At 43.5% G+C, this 16,121-nt stretch overlaps 1 protein-coding gene across 8 annotated transcripts in view; it reads left to right on the top strand.

The window, feature by feature from the left end:
- Positions 1-7,760: 7,760 nt before the first annotated feature.
- Positions 7,761-16,121, top strand: part of DCUN1D4 (defective in cullin neddylation 1 domain containing 4) — a 45,175-nt gene continuing 36,814 nt past the window's right edge. For 3 of the 8 annotated variants that reach the window (XM_086746915.1, XM_086746908.1, XM_086746907.1), the window contains exon 1: positions 7,908-7,958. In XM_086746915.1, the coding sequence (XP_086603041.1) occupies positions 7,934-7,958 (25 nt within the window). In that variant the 5' untranslated portion in view covers positions 7,908-7,933. Of the gene's footprint in view, positions 7,797-7,907; positions 7,959-16,121 lie in introns of those variants that run through there. The other 5 variants (XM_086746914.1, XM_086746910.1, XM_086746909.1 and 2 more) reach the window with 3 other exon arrangements.

Genomic DNA, 16,121 nt, shown 5'->3' with positions numbered 1-16,121 from the left:
TTCACAATATTGGAGAAAAGGGTGTGACTTTTACAAACTTTTTTTTAACAAGACATTAGACACTGCAATGCTTTTACAAAGGGAAGAGTAAAGAACCTCTGAATAGTTATTGTTGTGAGACACTTAAGTAAACACACTGCAGAAGAATTTTTAAAAATCGTGCTCAACAAGACGGGTTCTGAGAAGGGAGGAAAGTCGATTGTAATTTTTATTTAAAATGAACTGTAATAAAACAAAACAAAACGAAAAAGCATTGTTCCTTTGCTAGCACTACACTTTTTAGTGGGACTTAATAGACGTGGGACTTTTTCTGGCCTAGGCAGTAAACTAGCTGCTATGTAACACACTTGTAACACAATGTAAGATGTGTTTTCAGGTGCTCTCTTGATAATACCTTTTATATTTAACTCTTAATCTGTCAGTATATGTGCAGAGCATCCCTTAAGCAATGAGGACATCTTCAGTGCTGGCCAAAGGAAGTTTCATGCTTGTGAGGAACATGTTAGGTGGTTTATTTAAATGACCTTCTCAACTTGGAAACCACATTTTTGATGCTATTATTTAGTACTGTGTGTCTTTCCAGTAACACCTAAACATACTGTAACACAAGAAGGACATGGACCAGTTGGAGAAGGTCCAGAGGAGGGCCACGAAGATGATAAAAGGGCTGGAGCACCTCTCTTATGAGGACAGGCTGAGAGAGTTGGGGCTGTTCAGCCTGGAGAAGAGAAGGCTCTGGGGAGACATGATAGGGGTCTTCCAGTACCTCAAGGGGGCCTACAGGAAAGATGGGGAGAGGCTGTTTAGTAGGGCCGGTTGCAATAGGACAAGGAGTAATGGTTTTAAAATAGAGGGGGGTAGATTTAGATTGGATATTAGGAAAAAATTTTTTACAATGTGAGTTGTAGAACACTGGAACAGGTTGCCCAGAGAGGTAGTGGAAGCCCCATTCCTGGAAACATTCAAGGCCAGGCTGGATGAGGCTCTGAGCAACCTGATCTAGTCGGGGATGTCCCTGTTTCTTGCAAGGGGGTTGGACTAGATGACCTTTGAAGGTCCCTTCCAACCCTAACCATTCTATGATTCTATGAAAGGAACAGGACACGTTGCAGGAAAGAGACGGAGTTTTTTTCTCCTCATTCTCCATTGCATGGTTTTGAGACCACCTTGAGCATACTCAGTTTTATTGTTTCTCTATGTAAGCAAATACAGGATGTGTCCTTACTCAGGGTTTCCTGTTCTATGGAGTCAAGTAACTACCGCCATCACCAAGCTTGTCACTTTATCCCGGTCCTCCCTTGTTTTTAGAACTGTGTTTCTGAGAGTAAATCACTTCACTGTTCTTTGTGGGCAGATACTTCAAAGGCGCTTGAGGAATATGTAGCCACCACAACTTCATCTCAGATGGCAGCAGAAAGCCTGACTTTGTTAATTAACCATCCATTGTTGAACTAATTTACTTCTCACCTAGAGGTGCTGTGTTTGTCCTTGTCTTTACAAGCCTAAGGAAGTCTAATTAAACATTCCAGATAGATATCCTTTAGGAAGGATTTGAAATCCTCTGAACTTGTTCTCTGTGTGACTCTGCAGGAGGACAGGATAAATTAGGTTTCAGGGTGATGGGAGTGACCTTCTTGCACTTTCAGCAGTTTTCTCCTGCAAACAGCCGTAGCCCTTGTCTCTCCCTTTTCAGAGCCTGCAACAGCAGCTGGCACTGGCACTGACACCAACATTGTACAGTGGCTCTGAGTATCCTCCCTTCTTTGCAGCACTCATGCTCACTCTGACACTCATCTAGCCACAGGTTTGCCTTTCCATAGCCTGTACAAAACAACATTGTCTTGCCACATTACTTAATATTCTCCACAGGCTGCCTCTGCATATACCTTGTAATGTGAGCAGTTTATTCATATGAAACAGGTCAGGCTGTATGTCATCTCTGTGTGTAATCTTCAAAGTCTATGAACATACTTGGATGGATTTCACAGGATTTAGAAGTGTTGCCCCATTAGAAACGCTCACATAGACACTGACAAAATCTAAAGTTTGAATATTCTCTTTTTCTGAGTAGCTTGTGTAATTTAATGTTGGTGGATCCATTCCTCATAATGCCTAATATCAGAAAACACTGTATGCAAATATAATGAGTAGCAAGTATTTGTTGGCATTTGCATTATTTTATCAAAATGACTAAGAAAAACTATGACCATGAACTGTTTATATACTGCTTCTACTACTGTGGATAGAATTGAGAAGCTAAAACTACACTTTATTTGTCCTTGACCCTGCACATTGTTCTAAGCCCTTGTATCTGACTGGTTTAGAAAAGTGTGCAGTACATCTCTCGGTCACAATCACTGTTTCAAACTGAAAGAATGTGCCAGAACAGGTCCTGCTGCAGGGGTGTGTGACTAATCTTGCTGTTTTCTAATCGAACTCTCTTCATCTCAGCTTTTATAAGACAGTCTGCTATGAAATAAAAAGTTTGTGGATATCTTTAACTACGCATTCAGAGGCAGCGTGAAAAGACAAAATATATAAAATAGACATGTTTTATTTTGTAAAGATTTGAGCTTTTCCTGGTGGTAAAAGGTCTAGATGATATATGTCTGACTTCTAAATAATATGTATTCTGTTGCACTCCTAATTCCATGCTTTCTGATACTCTGTGCAGATCAGTCAAAGTGTCTAGGAATATACAGGAAGAGACAGCAGTACATCAGGAGCCTACCAGTGTGTATCTCAGAATAAGAAGGAAGGGCTCTAGGTAATGTGAGAGAGCAACTTCTGAGAAAAATTGTACTGGATTCTTCAGCAGGGTGGAGACTCAAGCCTCCTCTTACAGATATTCCTGCTTTGGGGCCTTGACTCAGGCATTTTTGTGTGTATTGTAAGCTTAGCTTCAGGGGAGCGGTGGCTCCAGTGTTGTCACAGAGCACTCAGGCCTGGGAGCTTCAGTTGAAAACCTCTTGGTCTAAAAAGGACCTGAAATTTTTATTTCCTGTTTTCAAAAAGAGTGTCACAGCTACAAGGTTATTAAACAAAAATAGGGCATAACCTTTGGTTTTGAACCGAAGTTGATGTTACTCAAAACAAGTTGGGCGCAGCTTAAGCGTGCAGGTGACCAGCTGCCACATGTCTCACTGAAACAGAACACCAAAAATGTTCAAGGTCTTCTACTGACAGTGAGGGAGCTTGTGGCCCCAGACAAAGATGCTGGTGGTTTCGATGCACCTCCAGGGTTCAGGCAGAAATTCTGAGATGCTCTATTAAGCTTGGCTGCTTAGAGCTTCCTAAGGATGAATTAAGCAGAATTTTTAAAAAAATTTCAAATTGAGGCTGAAAAAAACCTATAAATCCAATTTAAGGATTTAAATATGAGCTACCAACAGCCCTGAAATATGTTTTTTTTTCTCATGTATGTAAAATTACATTTGTTTGCAGGATGTTAGAAATGGACCCTCAGAAAAGGGCCTAGGGATGTTGGTCAACAGCCAGCTGAATATGAGGCAGCAGTGTGCCCATGTGGCCAAAAGGACAAATAGCATCCTGGCTTGTGTCAGAAACTGTGGCCAGCAGGAGTAGGGGAGTGACTGTGCCCCTGTGCTCGGCACTGCTGAGGCTGCACCTTGAGTACTGTGCTCAGTTTTGGGTCCCTCATTACAAGAAGGACAATGAATTGCTGGAGCGTGTCCAGAGAAGGGCAATGAAGCTGGTGAGGGGTTTGGAGAACAAGTCTTATGAGAAGCAGCTGAGGAAAAGGGAGTTGTTTAACCTGAAGAAGAGGAGACTGAGAGGGAGACGTTATTGCTCTCTACAAGTACCTGAAAGGAGGTTGTAGTGAGCTGGGGCGTCAGTCTCTTCTTCCAAGTAACACAGGGCAAGAGGAAGTGGCCTCAAGTTGTGTCAGGGGAGGTTTAGGTTGGATATTAGGAAAAATTTCTTCACTGAATGGGTTGTCAAGAACTGGAACAGGCTGCCTGGAGAAGTGGTTGAGTCAGCATACTTGGATATATTTAAAAGACATGTAGATGTGGAGCTTAGTGACATGGTTTAGTGGTGGACTTGGTAGCATTGGGTTAACGTTTGGAGTCAATGATCTTAAAGGTCTTTTCCAACCTAAATGATTCTATGACTCTTATCTGTGGAGCAAGTATAACAGAACAAAGCTTTTTACTTAAACAAGGAGCGTAGTGATGAGTCCATGGGACAGGGCAATTAAAATGAGCTGAATTACTTAACGAGGGGTGGTTTGAAAGCAGTTATATCATCTGCAGCTGCTACTTTCTGCCACCTGAGGTCCTCTTTTGTCCCTGATGAGTACCGTTCTGCTGATACCAGGCAAGAATAAGGCACAGTTGAGGTGTTTTGCTGTAACTCTGAGGTGAAATCTTTTCAGAAGCATTATGTAAGGCTGTTTCTAGTGACTTGGGTATCAGTTACTTTTTCCTATCTGCAGAGGATTTAGAACTGTGATTGCTGGGCTTCTGGTAGACAATTTGTTTTCTTACAGTGCTCTGTACTGTTCTTTGTTGCTGCTTTATGTGCTTTATTAATGTTCAGCAAATTCTGCCTTGCTAATGTTTTGATTTCCCATACAATTCTTTCCCCCTCTGACTTGTAAAACAGGTAATGGTTTGTGATTCTGGTGTCTAAACTAACTTTCAAGCTTGTTTCTAAGCAAAGCAAGATGAACAAAGGTATTTGAGAGATGCAGTGGCTTTAGCAATTTGGAATCTGATACCCTTTGGAGACAGAGGGGATCGTCCTTCTCAGAGACCCTTCTACACTATGTTTCTGATAGGGAAGAAGGTAAAATGAAGTAAATGGTTCTTCTTTCTCACTCTCACGTTAGCCAGTGTTTTTCATGGTCTATTGTGGTTTTTTATGTGGTTGCCATTTTAGCTATCAATTTAAAAAAGCAACAGAAAGGCAAACAATGACAATATTTTGTCTTAAAAAAAACCTGAATGGCTGCAGTTTTAAGTTTGGTCTAGCTGTGTGTAAATTGGCTGATGCATTTCCTACCCCTCTCCAGTTCTTGGTTTATTAATCCTCTCCTGTGTGTTGATGGGAGCATTTGCACATATGTGTAGTGAGCCAGATCAGGATATTAATCTAGCTGAGAAAACAAACAAACAAATGAACAAAACAAAAAAAGCAGAGGAGGTTTTTGTTTTGTTTTGTTTTGGGGCTTTTTGCTTTTTTTGGCGGCATTGATCTTGCTCTTTGATCTAGCTATCTAGCTGTCCAAATGGTTGCATTGGCACAAAGGAAAAGATGCCAGGAGGGTTAGGATTAATTAAGAGGCTAATGCTGGAACTGCTTAAATTGCCTCCGTCCTTGAGACAGTGTTTGATCAACCATGAGCTGATTGATCTGCTCTATGTAAAATGAGGTATTTCTGCATTTTGTAAACTCAGACAGAAAATACAGGCATGATTATATAACATCTGCCAGCCTGGAGACTTGGATAGCAGTTTTACAACTAGTGGTAACAAAGGAGATATTTATACCTTCTCCAGGTTGGAATGAAGGTAATGAAGGAATTGGAATGAAGGCCCATGTTGTAATGGGCCTTGTGCTCATGGGGCAGGCATTTTCTGGCTGAAGTATACATTTCCTTGTTTTCTGCTTCTGCCTGCTAAACAAATTCTCTTTTGTGTTTCCCTGTGTTTTTAAGGGTCAGAGACTATACTTGTGCATTCAACTATTCAAAAATATTGTGAACTTTTGTTTGTCCAACATACAGTATTGTTTTCTTTACACTCACAGATAGCAGTAGTTACAGAAGTTATAGTCTAAAGAAAGATTTGTAAAGCCAACTAGTGTGTTTCATTTTAGACTAATATAAATGGTGGGGGGGAAAGTACGAACCTTGCTGACTTCAGATACAACCAGATAGGGTTTTCCTGGGCCACCTTTCTTTAGATCCGTATCAGTTTATGGTGACGTAAAGCAGGGAGAAGATTTCTTTCTGAACACGTTTTTATTCTGAACTACTGGCCTATGTGCTTTTTATGGTCAATGTGAACAAACAGGCACCCCTAAAGGAATTGTTCCTCTCAATCCAGAATTAGAACAGATCAGATGAATTGCAACTCAGTGGTGCCCCTATTGGGTATAAAAGGTTGGGATGACAGGCACAGATGTGAATGTCTGGCATGTGGGATGTTAGAACTACCAGAGAAGTGAAATGTAGCTTGCTTGTACTGCTGGACTCTGATAGAGATTATTTTCTTAAAAAGTGGTAGTGTACCATGCACAGTTGCTATGGTAAAGAAAAGATTGTGCAAATAGGAAAATGTCAGATAGAGGCAGGAAGTTCACAGAAATAATTTCAAGGAGTTAGTGAACAAGTAAGAATTTCAAATAATGGAGTCTTTTATTGTTCTGACATGGTCTTAGTACATGACATTTGAAGAGAGAATTCATTTTCTTATGGACTCCATCTTCTCTGTAAAACAGGCAGTTGAAAAGGTAAGATGTTGCTCTGCAAAATAAATCAGTTGCACTTGCACATTGTCACTGGTTCCCTGAATAAAACAAGGGTCATAAAAAAACCCAGAACAGGTGCGTGATCAGTTAATTCAGAGCTGTATGCTAATCCATGGTTACAAGACAATTACCTTAAATCTGGCACTTTTTCAATTCTGAGTCCTTGACTTCCTTTTAACTTAAACTCTTAGAATATTTTTTTTTCCCCATGGGTCATTTCTGTTTTAAATAATCCTCCATTGTGCAAAGGCAGTGCTGTAGCAACCTTTTCCTCTCTGTTTCAGCACTGAGTAGGGCAAGGGAAGGCTGTTATCTCTGAAAGGCGGTAAGATGCTGAGCTGACATGCTAAGCAGCAATGACCTGCAAGGTGTCTTCCTCCTCCAGCTCAGGAACGGGGAGGTCTTTACTTCTGCAGGGAGGGAAAGGGAAGGTGGGTCCATGGGCTGGATTTTCTAGGAAGAGTAACTAGGGGGAACGAGCTGCCATTTTTCTCCTCAGGAAAAGGGAGACAGGAGAAACAAATAAATCTTTCTAAAGTAGTTGGTGATGTGACTACGCTGAAGTTGGGTGTCTCGGAGCAAAGGGAGGGTGTTGCAGTCCAGAAATCTTCCTGCCCCGGCGCCAGTGACCTGCTTGCAGCCCCGGCGGCCCGGCACCAGCCGCCCCGGGGCAGGCATTACGTACGTGTGCGAGCTCTCGTTTACGCGAGTAGGGCAGGGACCAGGCTTGCGAGCCCTCGGGCCTGGGCTCGTCCCGGCGGTGGGGCCAGCGAGGAGGCGGCCCTGAGGCGCTAGGGCCGAGGCTGCCTACCGTTCCCTTAGGCCCCCGGGCTGCCGCCGGAGCGCCCTCGGGGCTGAGGGGGGGAAGGAGAACGCGCGGCCGCCGGTGCCCGCGCCGTGTAACGGTCGGCAGGGGAGGGGCAGGGAGCCAGAGCAGCGGCGGCTGAGGCACCGACCTCCGTGCTGCCTCCTGCCTCGCGACACTAGGGAGCCCACCACCCGCGCCCTCCGAGGGGCAGGTCAGCCTCTGCGGCCCTGCCCCCTACCCCGCTTACCCAATCGCGTCAGGGTGTGGGCGCGGCCCTTGGCCTTTATAGCCAATCAGAGCCACGGGTAACACAAAGTGATGTTCTCTGCACGCGCTTTCAAGGCCAGGAAAAACTGGCACCGGCAAAACCCAGTCAGAGTGAAAGGGGGCGGGGTCGGCTCAGCCTTGAACCCAATAGGAGGTCGGGGAAGGCGGTGCGGGGCAGGCAGAGGGAGAACGGCAGGAGCCTCATGCAGTAGGAGAGCAGGAGGTGCGGCTTCTCGGGGCAGCCCGAGCCAATGAGCGCCGCCGGTGGGCGGGGCGGGAGGTGTCCGTGCTTGGGCTCTGTGATTGGGAGAGGGGCAGAGGGAGCCGGGCCGGGCAGGGCAGTGTGTGCGCTGCACGAAAATGCACTCGGATGCCGCCGCTGTCAGTGAGTAGCGGTGGGGCCGGGCCGCGCGCTCCCGCTTGCCCGCCCACCCACCGGCGGCACTGGCCTGGTCTTTCCACCGGCGGGCGCTGCCGCCCGGGTGGGGGTGGCTTCTCCTGCCCCTCATCGAGGAGGCTCGGCCGAAGGCGTCACCGGGGCTCCCGGTGACGGCGGAGAGCGTCGGGCCTGCGGGCGCGGAGCCGGCGGGGAGAGAGGCGGTGCGCGTACCTGTGGGCAGGGGCCCCGTGGGGACGGCAGGCGCCCCGCGGCCCTCGGCGGGCTCCCCTCGGGGGGCGGGAGGGGCCGGGGCTGGGCGGGGGCGGCCCGGGCGGGGGCGGGTGCGGGGAGAGGCGGCGGAGGGGGCTTGGGGGCGCGCGGAGGCTGTGACGCAGTTTCCCCGACCCGGCTTGCGAGGGGGTGAGGCCGCGGCCGGCCCTCGTGGCTGGCTGCGGGGGAGCCGGGACTGATGAGGGGAGGGCGGGTGCGGGCGGCGGCGCTGCCCGAGCGGCCTCGCTGCGTGGGAGCGGGGTCCGTGCGTGGGGGAGGAGGGGCGGTAGTGAATTTAGCGGATTCTGCCGGGCCGGTGCGGGAGAAACGGGCTGTGAAGGGGACTGAGGACCGCGGCGCATTGTGGGAGGTGGAGTCTCTCCTGCGGCGGCCCGGCGTGGCGGGGGGCGGTGGTGGGACTACAACTCCCAGCAGGCGCTGCGGTCCCCGCCACCCCCCAGGGCGGGGGTGCAGAGTGCAGCCCGCTGCCCCGCAGCCGGCGCGGAGCCCCCGGCGAGGGAGGGGCGCCGGGGAGCCGCCGCGCCGTCCCTTCCCTTCCCCTCGGGGCCGGACGCGGCCTGCGGCAGGGCCGTTTGGTTGCGGGGCAGGGGGAAGGGGAGGTCCCTCCGCCTGTTTTGGGGGAGCGCGGGGAGGGCTTTGTCTCTGCAATACAGTTTCTGGCTCTGGTTTCGGAGCAGGCGGGACCGTACGCTGTAGGCAGGTTGCCTGGCGTGGGGGATCACACACCTGCGTGGGTGAGGGGGTTCCACGGTAGGCTCCGTCCCCATCCGCTGGAGAGGTGAGGCTGTCATCCCCAGCACAAAGCTGCCTGGGCAGAGCGGTATTCCCGATCCCTGTGAAATCTCCCAGGGACGCGTTCTCACTGTGCAGGGAGTTGCAGCCCTGAGACGCTTCATTACTGCAGAACTTTCTTATGGGGAAGATAATGAAAATGGGAGCTTTGATCATACGTTAATGAATGATGGTCTGACTTTTGGACAAAGTCCTGAAAGCAATTACGGAAAGAAATGCTGCACAAGGCCTGGATTTTCTTGACTCTTCCTGTGTTTCTCAAAATGAGAAATTGGACAGGGGCAGCCTGGTAAAGGCTCTAACTCATAAGGTTATATAATTTGTTTAGTGGTTCTGTTTTGGGGTTTTTTTGTTTGTTTTTTGTTTTGTGTTGTTTTTTTTTTTACCTTTGTATTTAGAGATCATTATATGTTGGTGGTTAAGGCTGCTGTTAAAGCACAATAACTGCCTCATGTTGGAAATGGAAGGATAATTGTTCTAGAAAATGCCTCCTGTTCAGTCTCTTTGTCATGTGTCCTGTCCAAAAAAAGGTATAGGTCTTCATTATACACATGTAAGCTACAGTAACAAATATTTCAGTGCTCCCTCATGTAGGATGTTGAAGACTATATAGTGATTTTATTTTAATTCTTTTTTTTTTTTAATTTCTCTGCAGAAAACAAGAAGAGTACTATTTTTCAGCCTTCAGCTGTTACTGGCATCTCTAAAAATGTCCCTTGAAATGATTGAATTTTCCATCTCTTTTTTTTTTTTTTTTTACTTTTTTTTTTTCTTTTCTCAGTTCATGGCCTTGTAGAGGTGTTATTTTAAATAGGAATGTTTTCCTAAATTAATTAACTTCATTATCTGTAGCTTCATAGCAGGGTGTTTTTTTTCTCATTGATTTAAATGCTTGAAACAAGAAGTGTTCTTAGCATATCTTTACATATACAGAAGTTGGCTTATTGTTTCTTAGCTGAACATTTCTTTTGAGCCTTCTTTTTGATTCTTCTTAGATTCTTATCTGTTCTTATGGTCTAAACTCCGTTATTACATTTTTTTTCTCAGTCTCACTTTACTTTCTGAGACTGAATATATACTTTTCACGTTATGGGAGAAAATCAGCTTTCCTTTTCTTTGTTGCAAACGTTTACTTAAAAGTTTCTTGCAACTCTAGTACCTGTAATCAGAGATGTCTTCAGTGTGCAGGGTCATGCAGTGAGTTGGTTTACGCAAGTAAACAGTATTCCTCTCCCTGCTTCTCTTCATTCATTTATATCAGGATGAGATTTTATTTGTGTAATATCAGCACTTGATTTAAATTTGTTTTTGTCTCAGTAGTTTTTGTGCTCTAACTTTAAGTGAATTATTAATCCTGTATTTTCTTTCCTTTTTTCCCTCACTGTGGAGATACTGAAAACAAAGACTTTGGGTTTTTTCCAAGCATTATTTCCTAGTTTTGTTTGTGTCTTGAAGCAAAAGGGGAAAACTTGCTTAATTTGTCTGCCCTGTGCTTGCAAAAAAGCATTGCACTAGGAAGTACATCCCATGGAAAGGCACAACTCTTGTATCCAATTTAAATATTAGAGCATTTAATAGAGCCAGCCAATGTAACACATGCTTCTGTGTCACTCCATGCAGATGTGTGGCTGGACAGACTGTCGGACTCTGCTACAGCTGCTTGTTACTGCCCATTAGCTGTAGGTTACTGCTTCCCTGGCTCTACTGGTAAAGTGGTTTTTAGGAGCACTCTCTAATCCACTCAGTCAAACGTATCCGGGTTAGCTCTTGCCACTTACTTAAATTGTCTAAACTGACGCGGCTGATTTTTGCCTGAAGTGGATTAGGGAATGCACCCGTGAGCTGTGCTGCTGGCAGAGCTGTGAGGTCAGTGATTTTTGGCAGAGAAGAGAAAACAAACAGCTGGAGCAGTAATGCTTTCGACTGGCATAGCTGTTCCTAGGCTGTTGCAGACCCATCGTGACGTATACCAGATCTGCATGCTGCTGGATACCCTAGTAGTGCATACTTGACAGGGCTGCATTTCTGCTGAATTAGCTAGAGTATGAGATACAAAGTTTTTATTAGCTTTATGCCCTTTGTAGGATGACAGATGACACCTAATCTGGCATGAAGTTAAGAGCAGTGCTGGCAAAGAACTCTCAGAGCATAGCAGCCCGTGATGCAAAATTAATTCACTGACACTTCTTAAAATTAATTTGATGGTAGAGTAAGAGTTAGACTGGATGAACACGTTGCATCAAATGGATGTAAAATGGCTTCTGTATTACATGCTTTGTAGCTCAGTTTCCTGTGTTCTTGAATTGTAGACTGAAAGAATGTCTGTTTGCAGCCCAAGTAACACAAAATCAGTTAATCCTGTTTGATTTGGTAATAGGTGCTTTAGAAATAGATTTAAATTAGCTCGAATTATCTGATGCTTTTACCCGTTCTTTTCCAACCTCAGCTACTCACTCCAGCTTTGTTATATTCTGGCAAGAATCTCTATTAGGCATGCTTATCAAAAATACGTTGAGTAGGTATACAGGTGGTTATACAGCAACAGGAACAAGATGGTTTGCATCAGAAATGCACTTAGTGTTAGGTCTTTTCTGTAAAAAAACAAACACTCAACCAAAACCACCCCCCCAAAACAAAACAAACCCACAAACCCCCACGAGCCAGTGTGCAGGGTTTTTTAACTTGTATGTTAGTGTGGGTTTATTCAGCCTTGAGAAGAGAAGGCTTAGAGACCTTATCACCATATTCCGTTATTTAAAGTGTGGCTACAAAGAAGATGGAGACTCCCTTTTTACAAGGAGTCTCGGGGAAAAGACGAGGGGGAAGGGGTAGAGGTTACTCCTGGGGAGATTCCGATTGGAGCCAAGAGGAAAATTTTTCACAGTGAGAACGATCATCCAGTGGAATAATCTCCCCAGGGAAGTGGTGGATTCCTCAACATTGGATGCTTTTTGAGATTCAGCTGGACAGAGTGCCAGGCCATCTTGTCTAGACTGTACTTTTGCCAAGCATGGTTGGACCAGGTGATCCTTGAGGTCCCTTCCAACCTGGTATTCTATGATTCTGTATGTTAGCATAGCTCTTTTTTGTTCAGAGTCAATTTAAGGTAAATGGAAATGCATTCAAACTAAAGTAACAGTTATGCAACTTTTACACTGCTTAAATTGCTCTAAAATTTTCCGTGAACTTCAAACTGCAGTAGCTCTTCTTGTAAACTAACCTTCAGATCAAGGTACTTTTAAAATACCTAGGTGGAATAAGGATTTGTTGGTATGGGGAGAAAAATGGATGCTTTTCCCTGTCTGTGTTGCATGCAGTGATTTTAAAATATTTTGTTGCAGGTAAAGTGAGTGACTGATTACATGCGGTAATACGAAATGTTAGAGGTGAATGCGATGTTTACCTTAAAATGATAAGTGCTTTTTAGTGTGTTGTTATTTCAACCGCCTTTTGTTGTTTGGGTTTTTTTGGTAGTTGTTCTGTTTTAATAGCTTAAATTGCTCTGTGTTTTGCTTCAGAACATTTTAGGCTGCTGTGTTTGGAAAACGTACACAAATTTGCAACTGTGGCTCTGGATACAGCTGGCGTCAGCAGTAGCTCTGAGCTTGGTGCGGCTCTGTATGCATGCGTGCAGGAGAAATGTCCTGCAGCACCTTGTCCTTAGCTCTGATGTCTAGGACTTGTTGGATCATCCCACCTCTCTTTCCATGTGATTGCCTGTCCTCACTGCAATCCCTCAGACTGGTACTCAGTTCTATTTTCCTCACTGTCTGAATTGTGCCGTATGTTCAACCCCCCCAAGTGAAGGGAGTCCTTGCTTTTCAAGCCTGTTCTTCTCTGCCTCCCTTTGCCTGCATGCTTGCTCTTGCATCACGGACTGGGAGAGCGGGCTCTTCTGCAGGCTGCCCCTGGGAAAGGGTGTCACTGCCTTTGCAGATTCGGCTGCGGACACATTGGAAATTAATTCTTAATCCGGTCTTTGGCGGGAATGCAGAGTCAGCTCCTAGCTGCTCTGTACTGCACTTTGGGAATCTCAGTTTTCAGGTGTGTCGTGATGTTTTTGGATAAATGAAAGTAAAGCTAATGCACGTTTTTCTTTTGTTTTCTGCACTAAGTAAGGAATATAGAAATTCTGCTTCCTGAACATAAGTATTGAAGGCTTTCACCAAATGTACGTTTCAGATCTGAACTTCTAAGTTTATCAATCAATTGAAATTGTCTTACTGTTAGGATAATTCTGTAAGTAGACTATGGAGCGTGAAATAATGTTGTTCACAGAAGATTAAATGATTCTTTCTTGGATAAGTAAAGTTTATTTAAAACTAATTAAAAAGATGGTACTTTGAACTGTTATTTCCAGTACTACTACTACAAGTTTTCTCCAGTTCTGTTATTTGAAACGAAGGAAATCAATTAAATAAAAGTAAAAGCATAAGCATACCATTTTAATTTTCAGGAATCAGTGCCTAGTATGTGTTTGCTATCTATTTTTTTTTCTGGGAAAGTTACAGAAAATTACCTGTGGTATTTGTACTGAGTCAGATATATCCTAGCTATAATAAAAATTACTGCTATGACTACTTCCATACTTGATTTTTAATACAGAGTTGTATCTATAGTATTTATATGGCATGTCTGTCTAGGATAAATATTTTTAGAACTACTGTTGCTGTCAGATTTTGTATACATTTTCTTTTTGCTCAGAAAAACGATCTAGAAGCTTTTAAAGGAAACTTGGAGTCAGCTGCTGTTCTGGTTTAGTACAATTGCTAATTTTTTACTAGTTTTTTAGTATATCATAGTGCACCCTGTGGCTGTGTTTTGTCCAGGCTTTAGAGTGATAGTTTTGACAGTGGGAACTAAGTTGAGGTAAGTTCAGGTAGGTGTGTGTCTATGTGTGAGTAGGCATAGCCACATAGGCAGAAATACTCTTTTTTTTTTTTTTTTTTTTTTTTTTTCTTCTTCTTTGGTGTTAATTTGTTGTTTCATTTGAATAGTTTAGCAACACATCATTCCCTCCTGTAAAAAAATTGACATGACCTTTAAAGTTTTTTCATTTCAGATAGGAAAGTGGAGTATGCAAGTTCCGTTCACCTGTATCATTTGCTTATATTTAAGATGTATTGAGTTTTGTTTATTCATTGTATTTCATATGTTTGTCTTAATGAGGGGATGTAGAACAATTTTTGTCTGGTTTCTTACAGAAGCAAGCCCAGCTTGCTGTTGTTTCTTTTGCCTCTCTCCAACAGTGAGGTCCATAGTATAAACCTTAATCTATAATATTTTAAAAGTTATTTTTAAGTTGTTTGCTTTTTACATTTAAATTGTATATGATCGTGACTAATTGACTAACCCAGACTTTAACATTTAAGTGTTAATGATAAACTGCAGACAAGGTTTAAATTCCATGATATTAGATTGGCTCTGGCATTTCTTTCTTTCCCAGATCCTGGATTTGCAGTTCTTTTACTCAGATTTTTTTCTTTAGCTGTTACATTCTGAATTATTGCAAAGTATTTAATAACATTTGGAATTTTCATTGCTTCAATCCTTGCTAGATGTAAGTTAACGTCTGCATTAAGAATAATTTAATCCAGAAAATACGTAAGGTTGTTTGACATACGCCTCTTGGCAAACATTCCAACACATCTCTCTTCAGTATTCATGAAGCAAGCAATTTCCTTCTTCTGATTCCAGGTCAATAAACTCTGTGGTACTTTGCTATAAAAGATTTTTTTTGTGCAAGAAAAAAACCAAAATATTTTAAGACCAATTAATGTACTTTGAACTCTTGTATTGAGGTGAAAAATAGCTTCACACATGGTGGCTTTCTTCACGTAAAGCTTATACAACCTTCTGTTGGGTATGTAGCTTCGTGTGATGTATCACTCTTCTCATTGCAGGGCTTGGATGGATGGACAGTTGGTTAACACCTTGCTACTGACGCAGGAGACTGTGTTTTGCTCTCACTTGGGAGAACCTTTCCTGTTTCTTGCTGTAACTCTGCTTATCGGATGTTACATCTCCTTGGTGATCTGATTCAGACCACTGAGCTGGCAGGGGTGGTTTGTTTATATTTTTTGTGAAGAAGGCTCCTGGGATAGTGGGCTGACCAAGAGGGTCGAGCAGGCACAACTCAGAGGCTACATAAGCAAAGTGTAGGAATTGAGGTGGGGAGGAGAGAGAGTGCGTTTCTGAAGCATAACAGTTGCACCCAGCTGTTGAATCACTTGCTTGTCACGTTGACTACACTGTTGTCCCTTTGCTAATTTTCAAGATGGTGTTATTTGAGCATGGGAGGTACTACTTTTTGGATTCTGTTTCTTCAAAAGCATTTTTTTTTTCAAAATACGCCTTTTCAATGGCATAGGATACTTTGTGTATCTTCCTTGCAATATAGATACAGCAAACACTGTGACCAGTTCAGAAGGCAACCTGAGCTGTAACTTATTTTCCCCAGTTCATTGGCTGCTGCTGGTATTTGCCTTTGTAACAGTTACTGTAGAAGCAGCTTGGTTTTGGTTTTGCAAAATATCCCTACTTTACCAGCTTCCCCTGTGGAAGAGAAAACTTTGGACTCTGGTCCTCTGTATTTGTGTGGATAAACCAGTCTTTGTGGAACTAAGGTGTGATGCTTGTTGTATAAGAACTGTAAAATATACTTGTGTAACCCCTCTAAGTCCATCATAGTTGTGTAAACTGTTTTTGAAGTAACAGCTTAAAATTGTAAGGATATTACCAGTGGATGTGTGAAACACACTGGTAAGGAGTTACATGTTTTGAAGTGTCTAGGAATGTTCTATTTCAAGGGCAATACCTAATATGTATAATTCAAATTTTTTTTTTATGTTGTTTTTAAGAATGCCACCTAAAATTATTGTTTAGTATTAGTTTAGAATAAAATATTTGCTCAGTGTTCTCAGCTTCTTACCTCCAGGTATAACTAATTTCTCTAAAAACTCATGTTCTTTGTAGATTTTAAGCTGAGCACCAAGGGAAGTTTTAAAATTTATATTCTGGTCTGACAGTTCACAAAATAAGTTTTACTGTTTAATCTTGCCATTCTCAGAATGGCTTTTATGTCTG

Source organism: Chlamydotis macqueenii, chromosome 4 (genome assembly GCF_036417535.1).
Source record: "Chlamydotis macqueenii isolate bChlMac1 chromosome 4, bChlMac1.mat, whole genome shotgun sequence".
Lineage (NCBI taxonomy): Eukaryota > Metazoa > Chordata > Aves > Otidiformes > Otididae > Chlamydotis > Chlamydotis macqueenii.
The sequence above is the reverse complement of the archived record's forward strand: the minus strand, read 5'-3'. Positions and strand labels throughout refer to the sequence as shown.